At 41.7% G+C, this 22,085-nt stretch overlaps 2 protein-coding genes across 2 annotated transcripts in view; both read left to right on the forward strand.

The window, feature by feature from the left end:
* hmx3a (H6 family homeobox 3a) overlaps positions 1-5,781 on the forward strand; it is a 110,336-nt gene extending 104,555 nt beyond the window's left edge. Inside the window, exon 5 of the transcript XR_015109379.1 lies at positions 5,070-5,781. The gene's annotated coding sequence lies outside the window, so the exon portion shown is untranslated. The remainder of the gene's footprint in view (positions 1-5,069) is intronic.
* A 6,508-nt stretch (positions 5,782-12,289) lies between these two features.
* LOC147247377 (G protein-coupled receptor 26-like) lies at positions 12,290-17,923 on the forward strand. Its single transcript, XM_086180304.1, has 3 exons — positions 12,290-13,474; positions 14,378-14,491; positions 15,338-17,923. Exons 1-3 carry the CDS (start codon positions 12,804-12,806, stop codon positions 15,606-15,608), a joined length of 1,056 nt encoding a protein of 351 aa, XP_086036430.1. The 5' UTR covers positions 12,290-12,803; the 3' UTR covers positions 15,609-17,923.
* The last annotated feature ends 4,162 nt before the right edge of the window (positions 17,924-22,085 follow it).

Consider the following 22,085-nt stretch of genomic DNA (forward strand, 5'->3'; position numbering starts at 1 on the left):
TGCACAAGGGCCTTTTTGTCTGGCTTTGTTCTGTCTGGAACTGCGGTGGAGGGTGCTGTTGAAGGAATGTACGCGAGACCTGAAGAAGCTGTCGGTTGAATAAAGCCTCACATCGTCTCATTTCCTTTAATATGATGGCCTCCGAGGCATCCGGATGGCCCCTGCTAAATAGAGATTAACCCTCAGTGTCATCAGCAGCCGCTCAGTCAACATGGCTGACTCACTCGTTCATGTGCGCACGCAGGCACAAACACACAACTTTCACTTCATTAGAATAACAATGCAGGTCTTTTTTTGTGTGAGATTTTGTACTTTTGGTTATGCAAAGGATATTATACCTTTTTCACAAAAAGATCATTAAAAACTATCTTAAGAATTGTCATCAAATTACAGCTTCTACTCAGATAATATGTGTTTCTGACCAAACTTGAAATAGATCTGGCGGCCCACTATGAGGCGTCCATAGAAGTGTAAAAAAGAAAAGAAGTGTAATTTCATTATGACACCAGGTGGCGCTATGACTAATCTGCCCCCAAAACGTGCTTGATTCCTCCTTTTACATCCCTCCATCATGTTTGGTAAAAATGGTCCTCATAGTTTTTGTGCTATTCTGCTGACAGCAGCAAACCCAAAGGAGAAAAGTGCAACACGCTCATAGTTAAGATGCAAAAATACCACAACCTTTTTCCTTCATTCTGCTTCTTTTGGTTTTCCACCTTTGCTATGGACAGCACCTGGGTAACACCGGTGTGTGCTCCTCCATCCGTCTATCCTGCTGACAGCAAACAGCCGAAAGCCCCTGAAAACATGACCTTGTTAGTGGAGATGAGCTAACACAAGAACACTGATTTTAAACAATGTGTAAAAAGTAATAAAATCCTTCCCTCCACCTCCCGACAGCTTTTCCTAAAAATGTTAATCTCATCCTGAGCACTAAAGAGGCACCTCTTCTTGCAATGGCTGTGAATTTACTGGTATTTTGGGATATGCGCTTCATCCTGTTCTGCTGGCTGCTTGTGTTGCTTCCTGGATTAGAAAGGCAAAGCTAGAATAACTCTGGCTCTGCGGTACGATCACGTATAATCGTATAATAACTGTAATATCATTCTAATCTAATCTGACATTAGAAGGTCGGACCCAAACTGGTTAAAGCTGGGAAACTCCTGCTTCCGTAGCTTCAGCTTTCTAGTCCAACTGTTCTGGCATTTGCTTTTTTCACTTCGTCTAGTTTTACAAAGACGGGTTCTAAGTGCTATTCAATTCACAATTTCCTCCTTTAGTTCTACAGTAAGATACAGTCTCCGAAATGTAGCCTGTCCAACCCATACCTACTTCCTGCTCAGAGACACAAAAGTGTACATTATGGAAGCAGTTAAGAACTCAGATAAGTGCAGTCTTAAACCTGATTTCAGATTGACTCCCTTTACATCTGCTTAATCTGCTTTAATCAGACATGAATACTTTGTTTATTCAGAGCGCGGGGTTGAGATGTCCATTGATGCGAGGGAGAGGTCGCACTTTCAAGAAATACGATAAAACCTGAGAGAAAAACATACACTGAGAAAAATAAAGAGATAAAAAAAGGAGGTCACAAAAGAGGGAAAACTTTACTGGGACACCTGCGTCTGAGGTAAAGGAACACCGGCAGAAACACTAGGATAATCCTCTTGGTTTTAATGGTTTTGAAATGCTATGAAAGATTAGGTAAACAGTGTATTTGATTAATGGGAGAAGAAGTCAATTGTCCATGGAGCATGAAGGAGCACACAAGGCTCCTTTCATTACCTGCTGAGGGTAGAGATGCCCAGTGTGCAGAGAGTTCAGGGATGTCTTAGTGGAGAGGGATTTCTCACATACCTGCCCTGGAGAGAGAAGGAGAGAGAGCAGACTCACTGCAGTAGGTAGATGACATGGATGCACAGAGAAGTTCAAGTGGAAATGAGTGACGGAGGATGATACTGTTCAAATCCTGGAGAGTGGAAAGTGTTTTTTTTTTTATTGACTGGATCTCTGCAGGCAGGTAAAGGTCAGCTAGCCCAGGTGCTTGCCCTCCACTTGACTCCCTTCCCAACAGACTGTGGCTAAAGCAGATTCTGCAGTGACCCACTCTGACTGGGTGTCATCTATGCATGATCAAATCCCCCCAAAAACAGATTAGCTTGGGCTAAGGCGAGGCCTCAGGTCTTAGACAGAAGTGTGGAGGAAAACGCAGGGCAGATTAGACACCCAGTCAAAAGTGATGCCTATCTCTAAGGTCACGAGGTGAACTGGTCGCGTCAACTCCTCACTTTGTGGAACGATGAGGTAATATTTGCAATACAAGCTCAGCTAAGGTCAGTTAACTCTTCTCTGCTGAAGAGTTCGTCATTTTCTAATTTCCAAATCACGCGCACAAACATGCCATTCAATTTTTTTTTTTTTAAATTACAAAAGATTCCTTTGTTCTACATTTAGGCTGAGTCCTTCCAAAATATTCCTTTATTACATTTTAATTCATTTGAAGTATTCCAATTTAGGATTTCTGATTCTTATAGTTATTCTTAGCTTTTTTTCTTAGTTCCTTTGGTACATTTCTTTATTTCCAAATGCAAAACAATAAGTACATTACTCGAGACGTAATGAACAGCCTGCAAAACCCTGTAACGTGCTCAAAAATCCTTAATTTATCCTTTAAAATGAAATCCTGAAGTCAGTGAAGGTATCAGCATCTCAGTGTTGAATTTAAATCACAGATCCAGATTATATGATTTATAAGTTTCACATTTCAATTGCAAGCGATTGGACAGAATTCAAATTTCCACTTCATTATCTGTACTGTAATCTGGTGATGGATCATTGCACAGCACAGCGAAGAGAAAGACAAGGCTGTTGCGCAGCACTACACAGCTCAAAGGAAGAAATCCAAAATTTCAGCTCTCACTTTTCATTGTCAGAAGTTGTAACACTGTGTTGTGCTCCATCCTGCTCGCAGTTTATGAGATGCACCTCTGAGCTAGTAGAGAACAGAGGTATCAGTTGCTGAAGTCACACCCATTTGTGAAGATTTTCCTGAGAGGAATTTATCAATTCAAGACACGTTTGCCAAAAATTCTGATAGAAAAATAGACTGAGAGTAACTGGAAGCTATTATTCTTCGTAATGTCAGTTCAAAAGGTGAAATATTTATATATTTTGGTTAAAGTATTTAAGTCAAGTTGTTTGCACTTGTTTTCATCACCAACAATCTGGTTTAATGGATTTTGTGTCTGATGAATGTGTTTCTGATGTTTGAGTGCTGTGGGTCCTGGTACCTGGAGGTCACACCTGTGGAGGAATGTGTTTAAGTAGAAAGCAAGTTAACTGCTGCACAAAGTAAACAGGATGATCTGTGTGGTTGCCGGGGACTCTTGACCCTGCCACATTCTTGCTCGACTGACTACGTTAGGTAATTAACTAGGAGGAGATCAGTGTTGCATCAACAACTTCTTGAACGCGGCAGTTTCTCTTTACATTTCTGCATAAGCGCATGAAAAGCTCAATAATGGAACAAGTTCTCCGCTTGGATTTTCAAGTCAGGTTTATTTTCATCTTTTGATGTGCATCTTTGACTCAACATGCATCAGGATACCAGAGAATCCACAATGGCCGCTAATCCCCAGTCCATCGCCAGAGGCTGCAGGAGGCAGCATAAGCCTCCTGTCCTCCCTGCTATCACCTGCCTATTTACTGCCATGCCATCCCTGTGGCGCTTTCCGCCACTCTCCCTCTCTTTCTCCTTCCTTCTCCTTCCATTCGCTAATCCTCTTTAAGGACATTACCTGCTAATATATCCATTCAGAAGGTATAAAAGCCCAGCTATCTCTTTACTGCCATCGGCAGTACGCTAAATAGGCCATTAACGGAGGAAGGCAAATGGGTGATATCGTGGTTTTGACCCCAAATGCCATTCAGGATGGTGGTCTGTGTGAGAGGCTGTCTGAGGTGTAACATGCTGGGCGACAGTAAGCGGCTGAGGGAGAGGATGTGGACGATGGTCTGAGAGCTGTTCAGAAGATCAGATGTTCTCTGTCTTTTGTGAGGAGACTGTTGCAGACACAAAGAAGTTTCAGTTCGGATGTGTGCAAACAAACCCCAAGCTCAGGAAGGTTCATATCCGACTGAACTGACCTGGAAAAATCTGTGTGACTGCCGTGATGAGAGCTGTTTGAGTTCTCGAAACGGAGCAAAAAAGGTACTTCACTGTGTTCTCTCTTATCTCCTTTAACAGACATAATGGATCAGCCTTTATGAATGGAAAGTAAACACTTTCCCAGAATTCCTTGCAGCAGCAACATCAGAAGTGGTGCATCACACAACCATTCATGAAAACAAACAGCAAAGGAACACAGATCAACATGTATCAACCTCTGTCTAAAACTGTTGTGTTGAAAGCAACACAAACGTAGTATACCCTTCATAGTTTGGTTACCTGTTTTTTCATGCACATTAAAACAGAAATGCACACATTGTTCCTGTTTTTGTAGTGACTGAAATAGAAATCAAATCAGCTTCAGGAAGGGTAAAGTTTCTGGAGAGTTTCCTCTGTCCTGTCAAGCTTTTAACGACAGTTTTTTGGGGTTTGGTTTTGGTTTTTTTGTTTTTTTTTTGTTTTGCTAATCATACATTATATGCAATTTGTGAGTGAAAGTTCACCCGTGTAGTTGCAAATGTAAGCTCAAAAGAAAGTACCATGTTTGGCTTTTGGGGAAATTAGAGTTGGTTAGGGTTGTTTTGGAGGTGGCAGCCTTCACTGACTGGTCTTCATGTCAGTAAAAACACATCTCAGTACATCGTACATACAGTTACCTCTGCAAATGAATGATAAACCGGAGGTTGTTGAGCAGCTTTGACAACTACACATTGTAAACTTGAATATTTGTTGCAGGGCTGTTGAATTGTATTGTATTTGTTCAAGTGTATATCAGATCAAATCTTACTTTATTTTACTTTTTCGAATCAGATAGATCTGCACTGTTAACCTTAGAACAGCTTCAAAGACAATTAGAATGAATTCAAATTGACACTCTGTTCTGTGCTTCTTCTTGTGGAAGTTTAACCTGCGGGCCTCCACCGACCAACAAAGTTCACTTGTCGACTCGTCCTCCGGGCAGAGCATCTGTTCACTTCACCGCTGACGGCGTTCCACTGACATCACTGTAATGAGGCAGCGCTAATGAGTGCTGACAGCTCCACACCACCGCTTCAGCTGACCTCCACCAGGTTCAACCAGCACTGAACGCATACAGAGAGCAGACAGCGCCCTCTTGTGGTCAACACCGAAAATTGACCATTACACAGTCTGGGGTGCTCCTGTAAATGAATTCCCCCCTCTTGTTTCCAGTCGTTATCACAGGTTCAAATTACATGTTAAGAAATAATACTAGATGTTGATAATCGCAAACATGATATAAGGATCTTTACATATCATTGGTTTATTTGAAAAGTGCAGAGTGACCTCATCCTGTGAAAATCATACTACCTCATCTGCTGGACAATTTATTGTACACAAATTGATATTTTGAGAGACCGAATCCCATTGTACGGCATATTTCTATCATGTTCAACTTTTGTTATCAAGATATGTGGTACAAATACTACATGAAAGCAATCACGGAGGAATTTATATTATGTCATATCCTGACCACTAGAGGGAAGCAATGTATCGAGTGTTCAAACAAGCTGCAGAGTAATGGTTACAGATATTTGTTCCAGGAAAAATCCATCCATCCATTTTCTACCACTTATCCTGTTTTGTTTTTGTTTTTTTTCATCACTTATCCTGTTAAGGGTTGCAGGGGGTGGGGGGCGGGGGGCTGGAGCCTATCCCAGCAGCCTTTGGGCGAGAGGCGGGGTTCACCCTAGACGGGCTATCAGTCCATCGCAGGGCCAGCACATATAGACAGACAACCATTCACACTCACAGCCACACCTACGGTCAGTTTGCGGGCTCGAACCCGCAACCTTCATGCTGTGAGGCAACAGTGCTAACCACTGCACCACCATGCTGCCCTCCTGCAAAAATATTTTTAAAAATTGAAATTATTATTTTGTTGTACATTTCTCTGATGTCACTATTAATATTTCCTCAAATCTCAAATGTGGAGCTGCATTGTTTATTTTCAAAGGACTTTTACACCCCCACCCCCCCCCACCCCAGCCCTATCAAATATGTGCTCAAACTGCTGCATGTGAGAGAAATGACAAGCAGAAGTTCTGACTCTTTCTGACAGGGTGAAGCAGTGGATAGACAGATCAGCACATCCATCCGCCCACACTGGCTGGGTGATGACCAGTGCCACTCGTGCATAACAACAGTGGCTTCTTATCGCAACAAGTAGACGAGGAAACAGGACACATCCCACTGTTTGTAGTCCCCACGAAGGAGTCAGAAAGTGTCCCCTCAACCCTAAGACAGTGAACAAGAACCCTTCAGCTATCCTTCAGCTATTCAATCTCGTCTGTAGTCTCACATTTCTCTCTCTCTTCTTTGGTTCATGAGAAAGAAAGATAAAGAATGAAAGTGAGAAGGGAGCAGGGCCAGTAATGAACATCTGAGGGTACTGAGCAGGAAATGAGCAGTAACAGACTTTATGAATTTTATTTCTTCTTCTATCAACATTGATAAACTGCAGGTCTGGTCCATCTGTCACATTAGCGGTAATGCATCATCTCTTCAAGTAGTGCACAAATGTCCGCTGGGACTCAAGAATGAAAAAAAAAAAGGTCTTGGAGGTGAAAGGTCAAGGTCGCCTCGTATGTGCACAGTATCATTCTTGTTCATTGGGGAAGTTTCTTTAAAAACGCTGTAAGTTGTAACTTGAGGGTGAGAAAAGATTTTGGTGGTCAAAGGTCCCTCTCACATGATTGATACATCCTCGGTACATCTCCGGGGGATTGTTTATCTTCTAGAATTTACCGTGGCGTGAAAAATTATTTATGTAAATACAAGGGTAGGTACGTTATTTCATGCTACATCCTTTTGTTAAAAGTATAAAGGGCTTTTCCCTAGATGCCAAGGCAAAACACGACATCGAGATGAAAAAGCGTGTTGACAGGTAATTGCTTCAAGACAAGACTTTATAGCTCACCGACTTCTCTGAACAGTAAAAGTGAGTGGAGTCGATGAACAACAACACCTTGTAATCAGAGATTTCACCTCCTGTGTGGAGGGCAGCCGGTCAGAGAAGGACATGTCGTTTTAGTTCTTTACCAGGCGAATGGCAAAGGAAAGAAGAGGAAACATCAGATATGAAACTTGCACGCAGACAGCCCACAATCCTCATTTTGGTTTGTTTCCTTCATTTGAGTTGGAGCAGGACTAAATTATGCTCACAAGGATTACTACTGGCAGGATGATCACTGCTTCCACAAGCGTCCCAAAAGCACCGCACCGAGTTTTGATTAAAACAGACTTGCTACCCATCTGGGTGGAATACACGTCATTGTATCAGCTGGATTATATAATGGCAAAGTAGAAACATCCCACTTTCTGCAGCATGCTTCCCCCATGTACCACATTAAAGTTCTAAAACTTTCCCATAGGGGTACCTGGTCAGATACAATGAGTTCAATTACAAAAACTCGTCCTTGACCTTCGTGTGCATTTACAGTGTCCCCTCAAGAGACTAAAAGGCAGAGACATGGTTGCACATTTATGATTTAGAGCTGTTTCACCTTTGAGTCACCCAGTCACCATATGAAAGCATGAGTCATGACCGCGACCAGCTGATGGGTCACGTATGTGCATGTGAAGTCTCCCCTACAGAAGTAAGACAACTGTCCAAGCACTATCAGAGAAAGAGTAATATGAAAAGACAGCTTCTGCATTTGTGCGCCAGCCAGTTGGGACTTCAGCCAGGCATGTTCATTCAGCCACAGGCAGCTCGGCACTGCATCATACGAAAGGGGAATCTCTTTACTGTACTCATGAGCACATTTAACGGACTCTGACTTGTTTCTGTTTTCAACTGGAGAGATGACATTGAGGATTTGTAAGGACATTTGAATGTCTGCACTTCTAGGAATTGATGTTTCCAACTGGAACAAAAAGATACACAAGCAGAACAGAGAGGGGAGGGGGGGGGGCTTCTAGAACATGCGTCACAAACAAGATAAATGTGTGAAAGTCCTGAAGTGTACTATCATGATCTCTCCTTTAAGACTCCCATAACCTACACGCCATTTAAAAAGAGAATAACACGAGGAGCTTCTTACTGTCATGCTTGTGTACAGCGATGTCACACTCATTACCAGGGAAGGGACATCAAAGCAGATGGGCGAGCGTGATTAACTGAGCCTGGAATGACTTTGAGATTTTAAATACAGCCAAGATCCAACCATCTATTTGAGGGAAACAGGCACCTTTATGAGCAACCGCACACTCAAAGATGAAAGGGGCTGTAATCTCTGTTTTACAAGTGTAGCAGAACAACGTTAAAACACACAGTTTTAACGTTCAGATCAATGAGTCGGTTTATTAAACTCACTCTACTGGCACAAAGGTTTTGATGTTCGGTTTACATTTAAAGGACTGGTGTGTCATTCTTAGGGGAAATTTGATATAATGTATATGTTTTATTTAGTGTTTAGTCTCCTGAAATATTCAAATCTCGCTACTACATATTGTGCCTCTAAGGGTGTTTCCTTTCCCCCCTCCAGTACAAATCATTGTTCCCTGATATCATATTTATGGGCGCTAGATGGTATCTGCCACTTAAAGGCAATATAAGTCATTTTCACCCATTGCGTCTTTATCTTTTTATTTCTACATAAGGAGTCGCTCCTCTTATACAGCCCAGAAAAGACAAAGTAAAACGTCTTAACGGTGAATTTACAGTCTGGCCACCCATAAATGTGAGTTGCATGCATGGCAGTAAACTGAACACGAATCCTTGTCGTCAAAGACTCAGCGTCCATTTTTTCAACGGAATAAATGTCTTCAGGGTCACGCAGCAGAAGTAGCCTGGTGGCCACTGTTCATGACACTAAATCCTGTCCCCTCTTGTTTCTGTCAATTTGCAACGGTGGAATTCAAATGAGTATACCAGCATACCGTCTGTGCTCTTTCTACCAATTTACAGAACCTTAACAAGTTCGGGTAACACCACACCACTGAGGAGAATCTGTTTATTACTTATTTATATTGCTTCCAGTCCAGACTGGCTTCCTACTCCATAAACAGAGTGTTGGTGCCAAAGAAAGGAATGTTCAGATCCTACATATAGTACCTTTACCATAAACATTTATGTCTGAGAATGTTGCGGGGGAGGGTTTTTTTTTTCCTGAAATATACTGTAGAGTAGTGATGCAATCAACTTCACTAAGCTCTATGTATTCTATAAAAGTACACACATTTTATTAAAACAATATTCTATTAAATAGAAATACATGCTGATTAGCACTGGATACAAACCATCCATCCATCCATTTTCTACCACTTATCCCGTTAAGGTTTGTGAGGCTATCCCAGAAGCCTTTGGGAGAGAGGCAGGGTTCAGCCTGGACGGGTCGCCAGGTCATCGCAGGTCCAACACATAGAGACAGACAACCATTCACACTCACAGCCACACCTACGGTCAATTTAGAGTATCAATCAGCCTCGTCCCCTCTTGATGTCTTTGGACTGTGGGAGGAAGCCGGAGTACCAGAGAGAACCCACGCAGGAACAGGGAGAACATGGAGACTCCACACAGAAAGATCCTGTGCTGGAGCCGGGGCTTGAACCTGGAACCTTCTTGCTGTGAGGCCACAGTGCTGACCACTGCACCACTGTGGTGCCACCCTGGATACAAACCTTGTGTGTTTAATTTTAGCTTTATATATATAAATATATATGCACACCAATGAAGTCTCATGTTTACTGTTACAAATGATGAAAACAGGAAGAGTGTTTTCATTTAGATTATATCATACCTTCTTGATTAATTTGTATTCAGCACAGATTTGCTGTAATTGTGCCTAAACTTGGAAAAACTGACAAGTTTAGTAGAAAATCATTTGTGGGATGTAAGATGTGGCCCTGTAGCCGTAATCTTTCACCTCATTAACTCAATGTCTATATTAAGTTGAACTTAACCCGCACTGCAGAGACCTGATGCTGTACAAAATATAAAAAAGTAAAATTTAGTTTCATCATCTTCACTGTGAAAAGGGCAGAAGTTACAATTAAAAAAAAGCTCTCTCTCTCTTTCTCTCTCTCCCTCTCTATGGAATTAATTAAAAATGTTCCAGAGCTACTACTGGCAATTTTTCATTACTGATAATTTATGAGCAGCCAGATAGCTGAGCATGTGACTGCGGTCTTAACAAATAGACTGGTGTCTCTTGTCCTGGTAGCTGGACATAAATCTCTTTCAATTAAACCCTACCTATAGATCAGATCCATGCTTTTAATTTGGTACTGGAACTAAAGTGAATTGAATGATTTTCTGCAAATGAGTAATTTCACTGAGCATTATAATTGAAATTTTGAAAAGGTGGTCTGTGACGCTGGTAAATGAGTTCTGAAAGAATGAATAAAATGAAAAAGGAAACTGCTATGACTGCCATATATGGTCACATAGTGAACAGGCTCTGTTTGTAGTCTCAGTCCGATTGCTGATCATAATCAGTTCTCTTCCATCAGCGTAAACGCCAACAGATTTTCCTCCTGAGACATGGACAGTGTAGTTTTTTCTGATCAACTGAATCTGTGTTGCGGATGCAGTAGCGCCACAGAAATGTGCTCCAACTGGCCGGAGAGGTGGAACAGGAGATTCACACAGAAAACTGTGATGCTGTTACCACAAACTTGATCTCTGGGGAAAGTTTCCTTACTGGATATTAAAAAACGAAGGCAGTTCTGAAGGATTGGCAATTGACTGCATAGTATAATCCTACAAATGCGTATAAGCTTCCACACCAAATTATTTTCTCTCAGTCCAATCAGACTAATGCCAAAACCGCAAACTGAGGATCAAACATCTCGAAGCATGAACTTCATGCGGACCATTGCCTGAAAACCATCCTTTCTGAAAAGATTCGATCAGTTAGTTGCACTGAGGGAAAAGAAAAGAGAGCTGAAATATTTAATTGGAGGTCTTCTTTACTTTGCACACAGGCCAAAGGTGACTCGTGTTTTCTCTATAAAGCAGCATGTTGAACGCAACACACGTGGGAACGCACTATTATTAGTCTATTTTAGGAAAGATTTATTATCTTGAGTGAAAAGCACGACCACAGAGCCACACTGACCAGACAACCTCTGCTGTCCTTTCTGCTTGTGTGTACTGTCGAGGCCCATTACAGCCAGTAGAAGGGGGACAAAATAGATAAAAGTGTAGCCTCGACAATAAAAATGCTCCGATATAAAGTCAGTATTGTGAGTCACGAAATGAATATTCAGAGATTAAATCGTATTTAAAACCAAAAGTCCGAATTATGAGATTTATAACGTTGAATTCATTGGGTGAAAAATAAGAGGTTGAAAGTAAAAGAAAAGGTAAAATGATTGTCAAACAAAAAGTTATAATCATGAGATTAAAAGTCATATTTATAAGATAGCTTTACATAAAATGATAATGTCGAAAGCATCAGATAAAAAGGTTCAATTAAGAGATGAGAAGATGAAGTCAAAAGTAAAAGTAATTTATCATTTGAAAAAGTCATATTTGTTGGTCAGATATCTAAAACCAAAGATAAAAGTTGTAATTATTAGAACAAAAGTCATGACGGGACGAAAAAGAAATGTATTCGATTAAAAAGTTGAATTTAGTGAGAAAAGCTAACATCATCATAACTCCTTCTTATTCTTAATTTATGGCAGGATTTTTACTTTGTCCTCATAATTATGACGAACTGACCACTGGAATATAGCTTTATTGTGGCAGCAGTGGTCTTCCATAAAAACGTGAGTAAGGTTGGTCACTATTGTGCTCTCCTGCTGCCGGCATGCAGCATGTTGCATGTCATGGGCCACTGAAATCCCAGTGGCTGCGGGGTGAAGGCTGCACATGGCGCTGATACCGGGATTAACAATATGAAGTCAAGCTACAGTAACTGCATTAAAAGCGCCATATAAGGCTTTGAAGACTCCCCTCCTGTTGCCCTGATGTCTGAGCTCTGGAGTGAACTGAAGTATTAAGATATAATGATGGGACGATGTAAGTCGAACTATTCAGCCGCCGTGTTGCAAAAGTCAGACTGAAGTGACAATTATAGCCTGCGCACGGACTCGATCGGCGTATTCATTTGCATAAATCATCGTATTTCTGCTGCTGTTCAACGTGACGCTCATGACATCAGCACCAGCCACGCAATCGTGCGTCTGCTTCTATTTTTACCCCCCAAAGGCTATTTTTGAACTGGGGTGCACTATTATTTGTGTTCTGTCAGAGAATGCATCATAAGTAGTTGCAGGCAGGCTGCTTGAAGTAAGCTACTTTAATGTGTTTTTCAAGGATGCTCATCGAGTCAATGCGCAATTGCGCAGCCATGAACCACTGAGCTGTGAGGAGAACTACCGCAGCCTCTCGAGTACACGGCTCCAGCTGGGGGCTGGGAGCTGGGAGCCCATTCCCAGGAAACGACACTTCCACACTCGCTCCTACTAATAAAGGGGAACATTCTCCATGAATTCCATGCTCGCTGCCCGAGGGCGCTGCTGGAGGGAGCGCTCCGCTGACTGAAGATATCTGGAAAATGTAATGGACTCATCTCTATCGTGGCAGAGACTCACGATGACGGCTGGCACCAGGATTGTGGATGCACTTCTCCGAAGTCTGGATATCTAAGGAGGGAGCACCATCATGCACGCAGCGGACATAGTTGTCTCCGTGCTGCTTTCAGGGGTCATTGTAGTGTCTCTGCTGTCCAACGTTGTGGTGCTGATCTGCTTTCTCTACAACCCAGAGATCCGTAAACAAGTACCCGGTGTTTTCATCCTCAACTTGACGTTCTGCAACCTGTTGCTGAGCGTGTCCAACATGCCACTGACGCTGGCGGGGCTCATCACCACGGGTCACCCCGGAGGCAGCGCCTTCTGTCAAGTTGTGGGATTCCTCGACACTTTTCTCACCACCAACTCCATGTTGAGCATGGCAGCTCTCAGCATTGATAGATGGTTCGCGGTGGTGTTCCCGCTCACCTATCACTCCAAAATCCGCCACCGGGACGCAATGATAGCGCTGGGATACACGTGGATACACTCACTGTGTTTGTCCACGGTGGCCACCTGCCGCTCCTGGTTCGGCTACCACCACCTTTACGCGTCCTGCACTCTCTGCAGCGTCAAGGCGAAGGGAGCCGGGGTGCCCTTCATCATATTCACCGTGTTGATGTACTCGCTCACGTTCCTCCTCACACTTGTCGTGATGTGTGTTACGTACTGGAAAGTGTTAAAAGTTGCCAGGTTCCACTGTAAACGCATCGACGTGATCACCATGCAGACGCTGCTGCTGCTGGTGGACATCCACCCCAGGTAAACTCCTCACAGGTGCAGCCTGCATCTGTCACTCCTGTACACCTGCTTTCCAGATCTCAGGATTACTATAAAATGTTATCTTTATTTATCAATTAAAAGTCCATAGCCATGAACTGGCTATGGAACCCTATATGGCCATCAAATATAAGTTGTTTATACAATTTATTTAATTTACAGCCACAAAATTTAACTTGTTTCCATGCTTTGTTAATCTGTGGCCACAAGATATTCCCACAGCGTGGTTAATGTGTGCCGATGATAATGTTTTAACAAGCCCTCACGCTTTCATCAAGTTGAGGGAACAAGTTTTATCATGAAGCCACAAATTAATCAAAGCATGGGAACAAGTTCCATCTTTTGGCCCATTTTTATTTTTCTCAGTCTACGGTCAGTCCAGGGCTCCGTGTTTTTAGTGTAGAACTGTTGGTTGACACAGACGTAAGCAATTTTAATTAGTCATTGGTTTCTATCACATAAAGGTTACATGATATTTAAGATCATTTACACTGTGGCCTTTATTATATATGATGTAGACCACTAACTCTATAGCCAGTATGTGCATGATGCACAATGTCCTTGGGTTGAACACACGATACATAGAAAGTTGCGCAAATTTAAAGAGCTAACTAATGCTAATTGCTATTATTATGATCATTTTTATCTCTCCAGCAACCGTATCTCATAATTTTAATGTCACCCAGTTCTCTAGCTACACTCTGAATTGCTGATCATTTATATAATTGATATCTGGCCAACGTGAAACTCCTCAGAAAGAAAAGCAGACATTTCCCCAGCATCCTTCATGTCTGCCCCACATGTTCTCTCTGTGGACTGCTTCATTATGTCTGCATGACTGATCGTGCCTCCTGGGTAGATAATGGTACCTATGTGCTTCTGCAGCGTACGGCAGAAATGCTTGGATGAGCAGAAGCGTAGGAGGCAGAGGGCCACCAAGAAGATCAGCACATTCATCGGCACGTTCGTGGTGTGCTTCACCCCCTATGTCATTACAAGGTGAGCTGAGAGAACAACGTTCATTTTAAAGTCTTTAGAATCCAAAGATTCGATTTGTGAAGCTTGACCGTCAAAATGGCATCCTTTGCTTTTAAATTCGCTTCCTTCTGAGGCTAATAAGTAGAACACCTCTCCTAAGAATTCATCGAACTGACACAGTGATTTGGAGTTTTCACTTGTCTTGTTGTGCTAATGAGGTAATGCCTTCCTCCTCATTGCATACAGTGACGATTATTCCCAACGCCGTTTTGCTGGGTTGTAAGATTTAAAACATAATAATCGCTTTATATTTGTCTTAATCCTATTGATTCATACTACTGTAATCCTATAAAACTGGGGGAGATGAAAGCCAGAGATACGGCGAATGAGTCACTGATTGTATTGCTGGCTCTCATTAATATTAGCCTCAGTATTACTGGTGGCAACCTGTCAGAAGCTGTTAGATTTGTGATATGGATATAAAAAAGAAGCACATTAGAAAGCTGTGCGGTGGAACTGAGGGTAAGCACGTCGATAAAGAGGGAAGATTACTCACTAAACAATGCTTTTGCTCTTACTTTGACTTACAATTTGATTTATTAGGACTTAAATCAAAACGTCAGGCGCTTGGGGTCCGGGAGCAGCAAAAATGACATCCATCAGTTCACATTCCCTAACATAGAGATGACATTTCAATGAAGTGAAAAGCTGACATTTTCAAAATAGCAGCCTCGAGGACGCTCATTTGCTTCCACTCCAGTTCCACTGATCTAAGTATTTACTGTGTTTTTCTCATTGTGTGTGTGTGTGTGTGTGTGTGTGTGTGTGACTTTTTTTCCCCGCTTTGTGATGCTTTATTTGAGGTAGAATTGTAGAGCTCTTCTCTCCAGGGCCCATAAGCCCTCACTGGGGGGTGCTGTCCAAGTGTTTGGCCTACAGCAAAGCGGCGAGCGACCCGTTCGTCTACTCGCTGCTCCGTCACCAGTACAGGAAAACCTGCACCCTCCTGGCTAATAAAGTCCTCAGGAGGACGCCGCTCAACTCATCCTCCATCAGGCTGGAGAACAGCTCAGGGAGGAGTGACGCTAACAAGACCAACAACATCCAACCGCCAACCAACAAGCCGGTTTGCCAGTGAGAGATGTCACCTGCACAGACAATGATGGTTTTTCCCACAATTGGAAGTGTCTCAGATTTGAGCCCATCCCTGTGATGGTGTAGCAGCAGAGTAAACTAGCCAGACCACTTTTGTAGGTTGTGTGTAAGTTGTAACTTTTTTCAGACTGACAGTTTCTATTGAGATTAATGCGTTTTGTAGCATATTTGGGTCAGAGAGCCATGAAAACATCCCCACATGACCCAAAACTCGGTCGCATCATTCTTGGCCCATCCCCCCTCCCCTAGAATCATGAGCACATATTATCACTGTAAATATGCCAGTTTATTTTCATAAAGTTTCATGGAATATTTTCTGAAAAAATGAATCAAAATAACCAAAAATGAGTAACCCTGTTCTATTAGAGAAATTCTAACTCCCTCACGTTGTCATATATATGTCTAAATATGTATCCAAAAGTAAAGGAAATAAGCCTGAAATTTTTTTTTTTACATTTAAATGAAAGTTACTTTTATCTGAGTAAAAAGTCCACGTTAATATTTTTTTTTCTGAGAGATTAATGGAAAAACATCAAAAGAAATGATATACCTGGCAACCGACTTTGCCAAGTATTTGTCCAAACGATTAAACGATGCATCTGAGTTAGATAAAAGGGCTTACTTTTGAGCTAATACAATCTTTCTGAGGCGAGCAAAAATATAAAATCTTGAAGAAACTTTCTCATGCTCTCTAGGGAGTATTTCTCCTGCACCGTGCGATATGCGGCGCAGGAACCCACCCAGTGGGTTTTGGCCTGTTTTTTTTCTGCGTGAAAATAACAGTACAGGAGTCAGTTGAGCTGTATTTAACCTTAAGACTTCATCATAAGGACATTCTGTGCCTACAAGTTGTCAGTGTACCTCCAGACATCTCCTCGGTAGACATTCTGGTGAGTCATCAGTGGATAAGCTTCCTCTGCAAACTGACGCCGGTGGAAAGACGTTCAATCTGAAAAACTTGAATTCATTTTATTGAATTTATTTTATTTCCCATAACCCCTCAGGGCCTTTGTAAAAAAAATAATCTGCTGGTGCAGCCAAAATTTAGCGTACAGCGTTTGTGTAAGTTTCATGTACGGCATGTAGGTCAACCCAGAAGCTAGCATAGAGATGGGTTCCCTCAAACGTGACTCCAATTATGAGAGTTACACGTTTTGCTATAATAATCTTCACAAATGAGCTCCACTTAATGATATATAAGCACAGTAGAAGTACAAGGCTAAAGTTATGCTATACATCAACTACCCTTCAGATGCCTGACTTCAGCGTAACAACAAGCTCCGCCCTTCTTCTGCTCTCGCCACACTGATGTTTGTAGTCCAGTTAGACGCTTCAAAACTCATGGCTGCAGGATTTATTGATGGTTCTTTTATTCCGTTAAGCCAAAAAAAACCCGATCAAACATCTCAAGCCCCGGAGACGAGGGAACTGAACGTTAAATAATGTTAACTTATTTCCATGTTTCGGGCCTCATTAGCCACGCGGTTAACAAGCCCCTTTATCTCACAAAGATGCTACTTATTTAGTGATTCCATCTTCCAAAAAAATCACACATTCACTTGGCAGGACTTTTTCAGTTTGCGTTCAAGGGATAATCTAAAAATGAAGTCACGTTGACTGCGCCGCGGTGAATCCCACAGATGTTTTAGTCAAATGTAGCTGTGAGGCTGGAGCTCTGAAGTGCCTTTCAGACTGTGAACTGAATCGGATTTAATCAACACAACAGAGGAAACCTTTCACATATTTGCATCTTCTCGGTATTCTGTGCTGTCGTACTACTGTGCGTGTGATAATAGAGTCTCTTATGCAGTTGGGTCACAGTGTAAGAAATGTTAAGTGATGTTTTTCTTTTTTTTAAATTTAAAAAAAAAATGTAATTCCAGCAAATTGTGTTGTTGCTTCAGGCAAAACAGGGTAAGATATGATTTGAATGTAGTAGCAAATATTCAGTGATGTGCAATTCTACCTCATGACGTATGAGGGGCTGTGATGCCAGAATGTTGAGCGGCAACACTGGCAAATCGGGATATCGTGTTTTTGATTTACTGGTAACACTTTACAGCAAGGGTTCGTTAATAACGGTTAGTTAACTCATGTTTCTAGCCATCGGCTCAACTTTTAAGGTTCATTTGAGATGTTAGCAAAAGTTGGGGAGGTTGGTAATGGGGTGAGTCAGGGTGAATTACGAGAAGGGTCACAAAGAGCATTGATTAATGGTTAATAATGGTTCAGTAATTCCTAATCAGCACTCCTACATATTACTAAGCACTCACTAATCGTTATTAATATACTCTTAAAGTGTACAAAGTGTAAAGTGTTACTAATTTACTATTATTTTCAATAGTAAATTATTTATTTAATGTCTGATTTTTGCTAAATACATTTGTGATTATATTGCAATAAATGCTGTGCATTTTTATTTATTAATTCTCGTGTTCATTGCTCTCTGGCATTTTTGCTCTGAGTCAAAATGCAATGGAAGGTTTGGATTTTTTTTTTTTCATTTTTTATGATTTTTTTTTTGGAAAAATGCTTCCACGCAAGACAAATCGTCCATATCTCGCCACATTTATGCTCCCACACTGAGTTACACAAAGAGAGGGAATAATTAATTTCAATAATCATTTAAGATGTGTTCCGCCCACCACCACTGCTGCTAATATGGCAGCAGAACAAAGACTTTTAACAAAAGCATCAGGGCTGAGAGTAATAGGCTTTCTTAATTGCAGAGCTGCTGAAAGGGCTGGGAAACGAAGAAATAGCAGCAGAGAAAATGAAAGAGTGCATCAGTAAGTTGAGGTAGCTGTGTTAATACATAACAGGAATCTGCACCTTCCTCGTTCTCTGTCCTTCCTATGCTCTCAGTACATCAAATTGTATCCTTTTAATCAACATGTAAAATAGTCTTTCCCTTTGCCTGCTTTGATAATAAGAGTCTGAAGCAGTCTCCATAAAAAAAGATTAAACAATCATGGCTTGTCACCAGTCAAAGCTGCCTCCTTGTTTTTCATATTTCACCAAGGGGGGTAAAATCGGCATTTCTTGTGTCACTGTGTTCACAGAACATGCCAACCAAGGGCAATTAGTGGGAAGTATTCTGAAAGTTTGGAAGAGGATGCTCAGTCTGGAGGTGTGCGTGTTCCTCATCTCCCGAGGAGACTCAGTGTGAGTGGGAGCGAGGCAGACACAAACCTGCCATACGCAAAATCAGACCTTGTGATTAAGCTGCAGAGCGGAGCGTAGGAAGAACAAGAAAGTGGAGGAGGAGGAGGAGGAGGAGGAGGAGAACAAGAAGGGCAGGGAGGGAGAGTGCACCGGCTGACTTCACACAAGCTTGACATCAGGGCAAGAGTGGTTCCCCTGCCTAACAATGTAAATGCATATGGAACACATTCACAATCACACTGTTCTTCCTTGTGTTAAACTACAACGTGTTGCTGCAGCTGGTATAACAGTAATTATATTTAATTGAAGGAGTTTCATCAGGTAGCTTAAATTAGATGTTGCAATACTTTTAGGTGCAGCCATTATCTGACTGAGGCATTTGATCTTAAAACCAGCATAAGCATTTCCAGCAGGAAATGAAGAGCGCTGCTGAAATAAACCGAGAGATGTATAAAGTTGAATGTGCAGACGGAGCTCAGTTTAACATGGCTGTCAATGGGGATTTGGATCCGTGCACTGTGCACTTGGAGGCTGTTTAATTAAAAACAGTAAGTCCTGTTATGATGAGGACAGAACAGGCTGACAGAAGACAAATTTACCTGCCCTCATATATATGTGTGTGTGTGTGTGTGTGTGTGTATGCGTATTTGTCTGTGCTGGAAAGTGCAGGACCAAAAGGAAGTTAAGAATTCTTGGTATAAACTATCAGGGCTCTCAGAGTGGGGGGTAATGTCACACATTAATGTGAGATCAAAGAGCCAATTTTAAAAATAGAATTGTAGAAAATTTGTATAACTTGAAAAGTCTAAAAGGTAGAAAACTGACAAACAGGAGCTTGATATTTGAATGGTTTATGTAGCTGAAAGTATCAAGGAGTGGATATCCTGCCAAAAAAAAAACAAAAAAAAAACAGGTGGTGAACCACAAACATGTTAAATAAAGTCAGTGAACAGGATAAATCCCGGTAGGCCGAATAGTATGATATTACAGGCAGGAGGAAGGTGGCATGATAGGAAGCTGAATGCGTTTTTCTTTTTACAAATAGTTGCATAGCAAAAGATCAAAATGCGTAAAAACACCCACAGCGACTCGCTCCAACTTCCTCTAATCAGCAGCAGGAACACCGTTTCACTGCTCCTGCAGGTTTGTCCATTCGTCACATAAATACATAGCAGGTGTAACACATAGGCAGCGCTTCAAAAGTCACAAATCATCTCAGCCAACCAAACATGAAGCAATGATGAGGGTACGCTTGAGTCTTAATCCCTCACTTACTGGCACGTTCTCTCCCTCTTTTTTTTCTCTTTTTTCTTTTTTAAAGATGGCATAACTGAATACTGGCAGGTAATATAATTCGTGGGAATGTTGGACTCAAGTCTCTTGGTATTCCCCTTTTTTCAGGCAACAGCTATTTCTGTCCACAGAAAGAGTAAAAAAAAAGAGAAAAAAAAAGATCCTCTATTTCTGTCCAGGAATGCTGTGTTTGTTTTTGCTGTGAGCTGTAGATTTTTTTTCTGTCTCGAAGGCATTTGCAGCAGTGTTCACATGGAGTCCCGTTGCCTTCAGAAAAGGTTTTAGAAGCACCGAAACACCGTCCAGCCGAGGTAATTGAAGAAACGAGAATCGTTCACTTGACAGCATGAGTCAATAACGAAGGCGGGTGTTTATATATGAAATCTAGTCCACCGTGAGGGCAAAGTGTCCACAACTCAAAAGAAAAAAAACTGCCAATCAAGCAAGTGAGAAAAGCAGTACAAGTCTATAGCACGGCCTATTCACAGCAGACATCCTGATTTTATTGCAGCAGAAAAGGTGGAATTATCGGCATTAATGATGTCTGCAGACCCGGAGGTCTGCTATTGTGCATGCTCAGTCACTGACATGGTTTACTGGGACCATTAATGGCACAGAGCTATCATTAATCTGAACATTTCCACCCGTGTTATTCCCAGACTGACGAGTCAAAATGAAAAGTATGTTCATGCAGCTGGAAAGTGGGAAAGTTCCCATTTGGAAAGTTCCCAGTAAAGAGTTGCAACAATGAACAATCCGCCCACAGGAAACCTGCTCTATTTCTGCTGTCAGAATGAAAAGTGGGAAACAACCTCATTTAAAAGAAATAAAATGAAGCTCAGGCGGCAGTATTTGACTGGATTCTGTCATATTATTGACAGTAAGGTGATGTCATTTTGTTAGCTAGAAGCCAAAAATAAGCTAGCAACCTGACAAACACATCCATCCATCCATCCATCCATCCATTTTCTATACCGCTTAGCCGTTGGGGGGGCTGGAGACTATCCCAGCTGATTCCGGGCGAGAGGTGGGGTACATCCCGCACAGATCGCCAGTCTGTTGCAGCTGGCATAGACAAATTTATGGGGAAAAAAAACACGTTAATTACATCACAATAAACAAATATTACGACCTTAATGCACAATTGAAAGGACGTATTCAGTCCGGTACTGAGTACATTTCTCTGCTTGCACCACTAATGCAGCCATGTTGGGTCAGATCTCTACAGTAGGTAACCTCCATGTTTCCTGGTGGGTGGTTCTGATATTCCGAGTTTGACATATGTCTCTTTTTCTCCCATGTAGGAACCCTCCCTCCTCCAGGCTGCTCTCGAAGGCACAGTGTTGCCGCCCCATTTCAGTGTGTCTGTGTGTGAATATTAACAGACATTTTGTTCAAAACCATTCTTAACGAACCGTAAAAAGATTCATTAAATGCCATTTTGATGACGATAACTTTAACTTTGCTTACATCATCTTGTTAGACAAATTCCAATTATTACTTCTTACTTGCTGTGAGCACATTCATTGCTCGATGAAACTCATTTGTCATTCAGTGATTAAAAATGGAGAGATAAGCACTGGCGCCGATGACAGACACATGAATGTATTAGTGCAATAATAATGACCTGCGTTGTCTTCTGTTGCGTGAAAGCGCCATTCAGGAAGTGCCGTGTTTCTCCCGTGCATTAAAAGACAGTCATCTGGAAACACTTTGCATACCACTAACAAAGAATTTTATTTTTCAGTTTATTCTAGAGTGTAATTTTACTGTAATATCATCAAAATAATCAGCAGATGGGTTGTTGTACATATTTAAGATGATGTACATTTTGGGTCTGTATAAAACGCGTTTGACTGATTTGTTTTCAGCTTCTGATATGTGACAGAAAAATAGAAAGACGGGCTGAAGAGAGAGAAACATGGATACATAAAGGAAAGATGAGGCACTTAGATTAACGAAGACCAAGTGCCTTTTCTTGCTGCAGCGTTACATCTCTCAG

The sequence above is a fragment of the Aulostomus chinensis genome, chromosome 16, assembly GCF_037954235.1.
Source record: "Aulostomus chinensis isolate RoL2024-O1b breed Wild chromosome 16, RoL_Achi_v1.0, whole genome shotgun sequence".
Taxonomy (NCBI): Eukaryota; Metazoa; Chordata; class Actinopteri; order Syngnathiformes; family Aulostomidae; genus Aulostomus; species Aulostomus chinensis.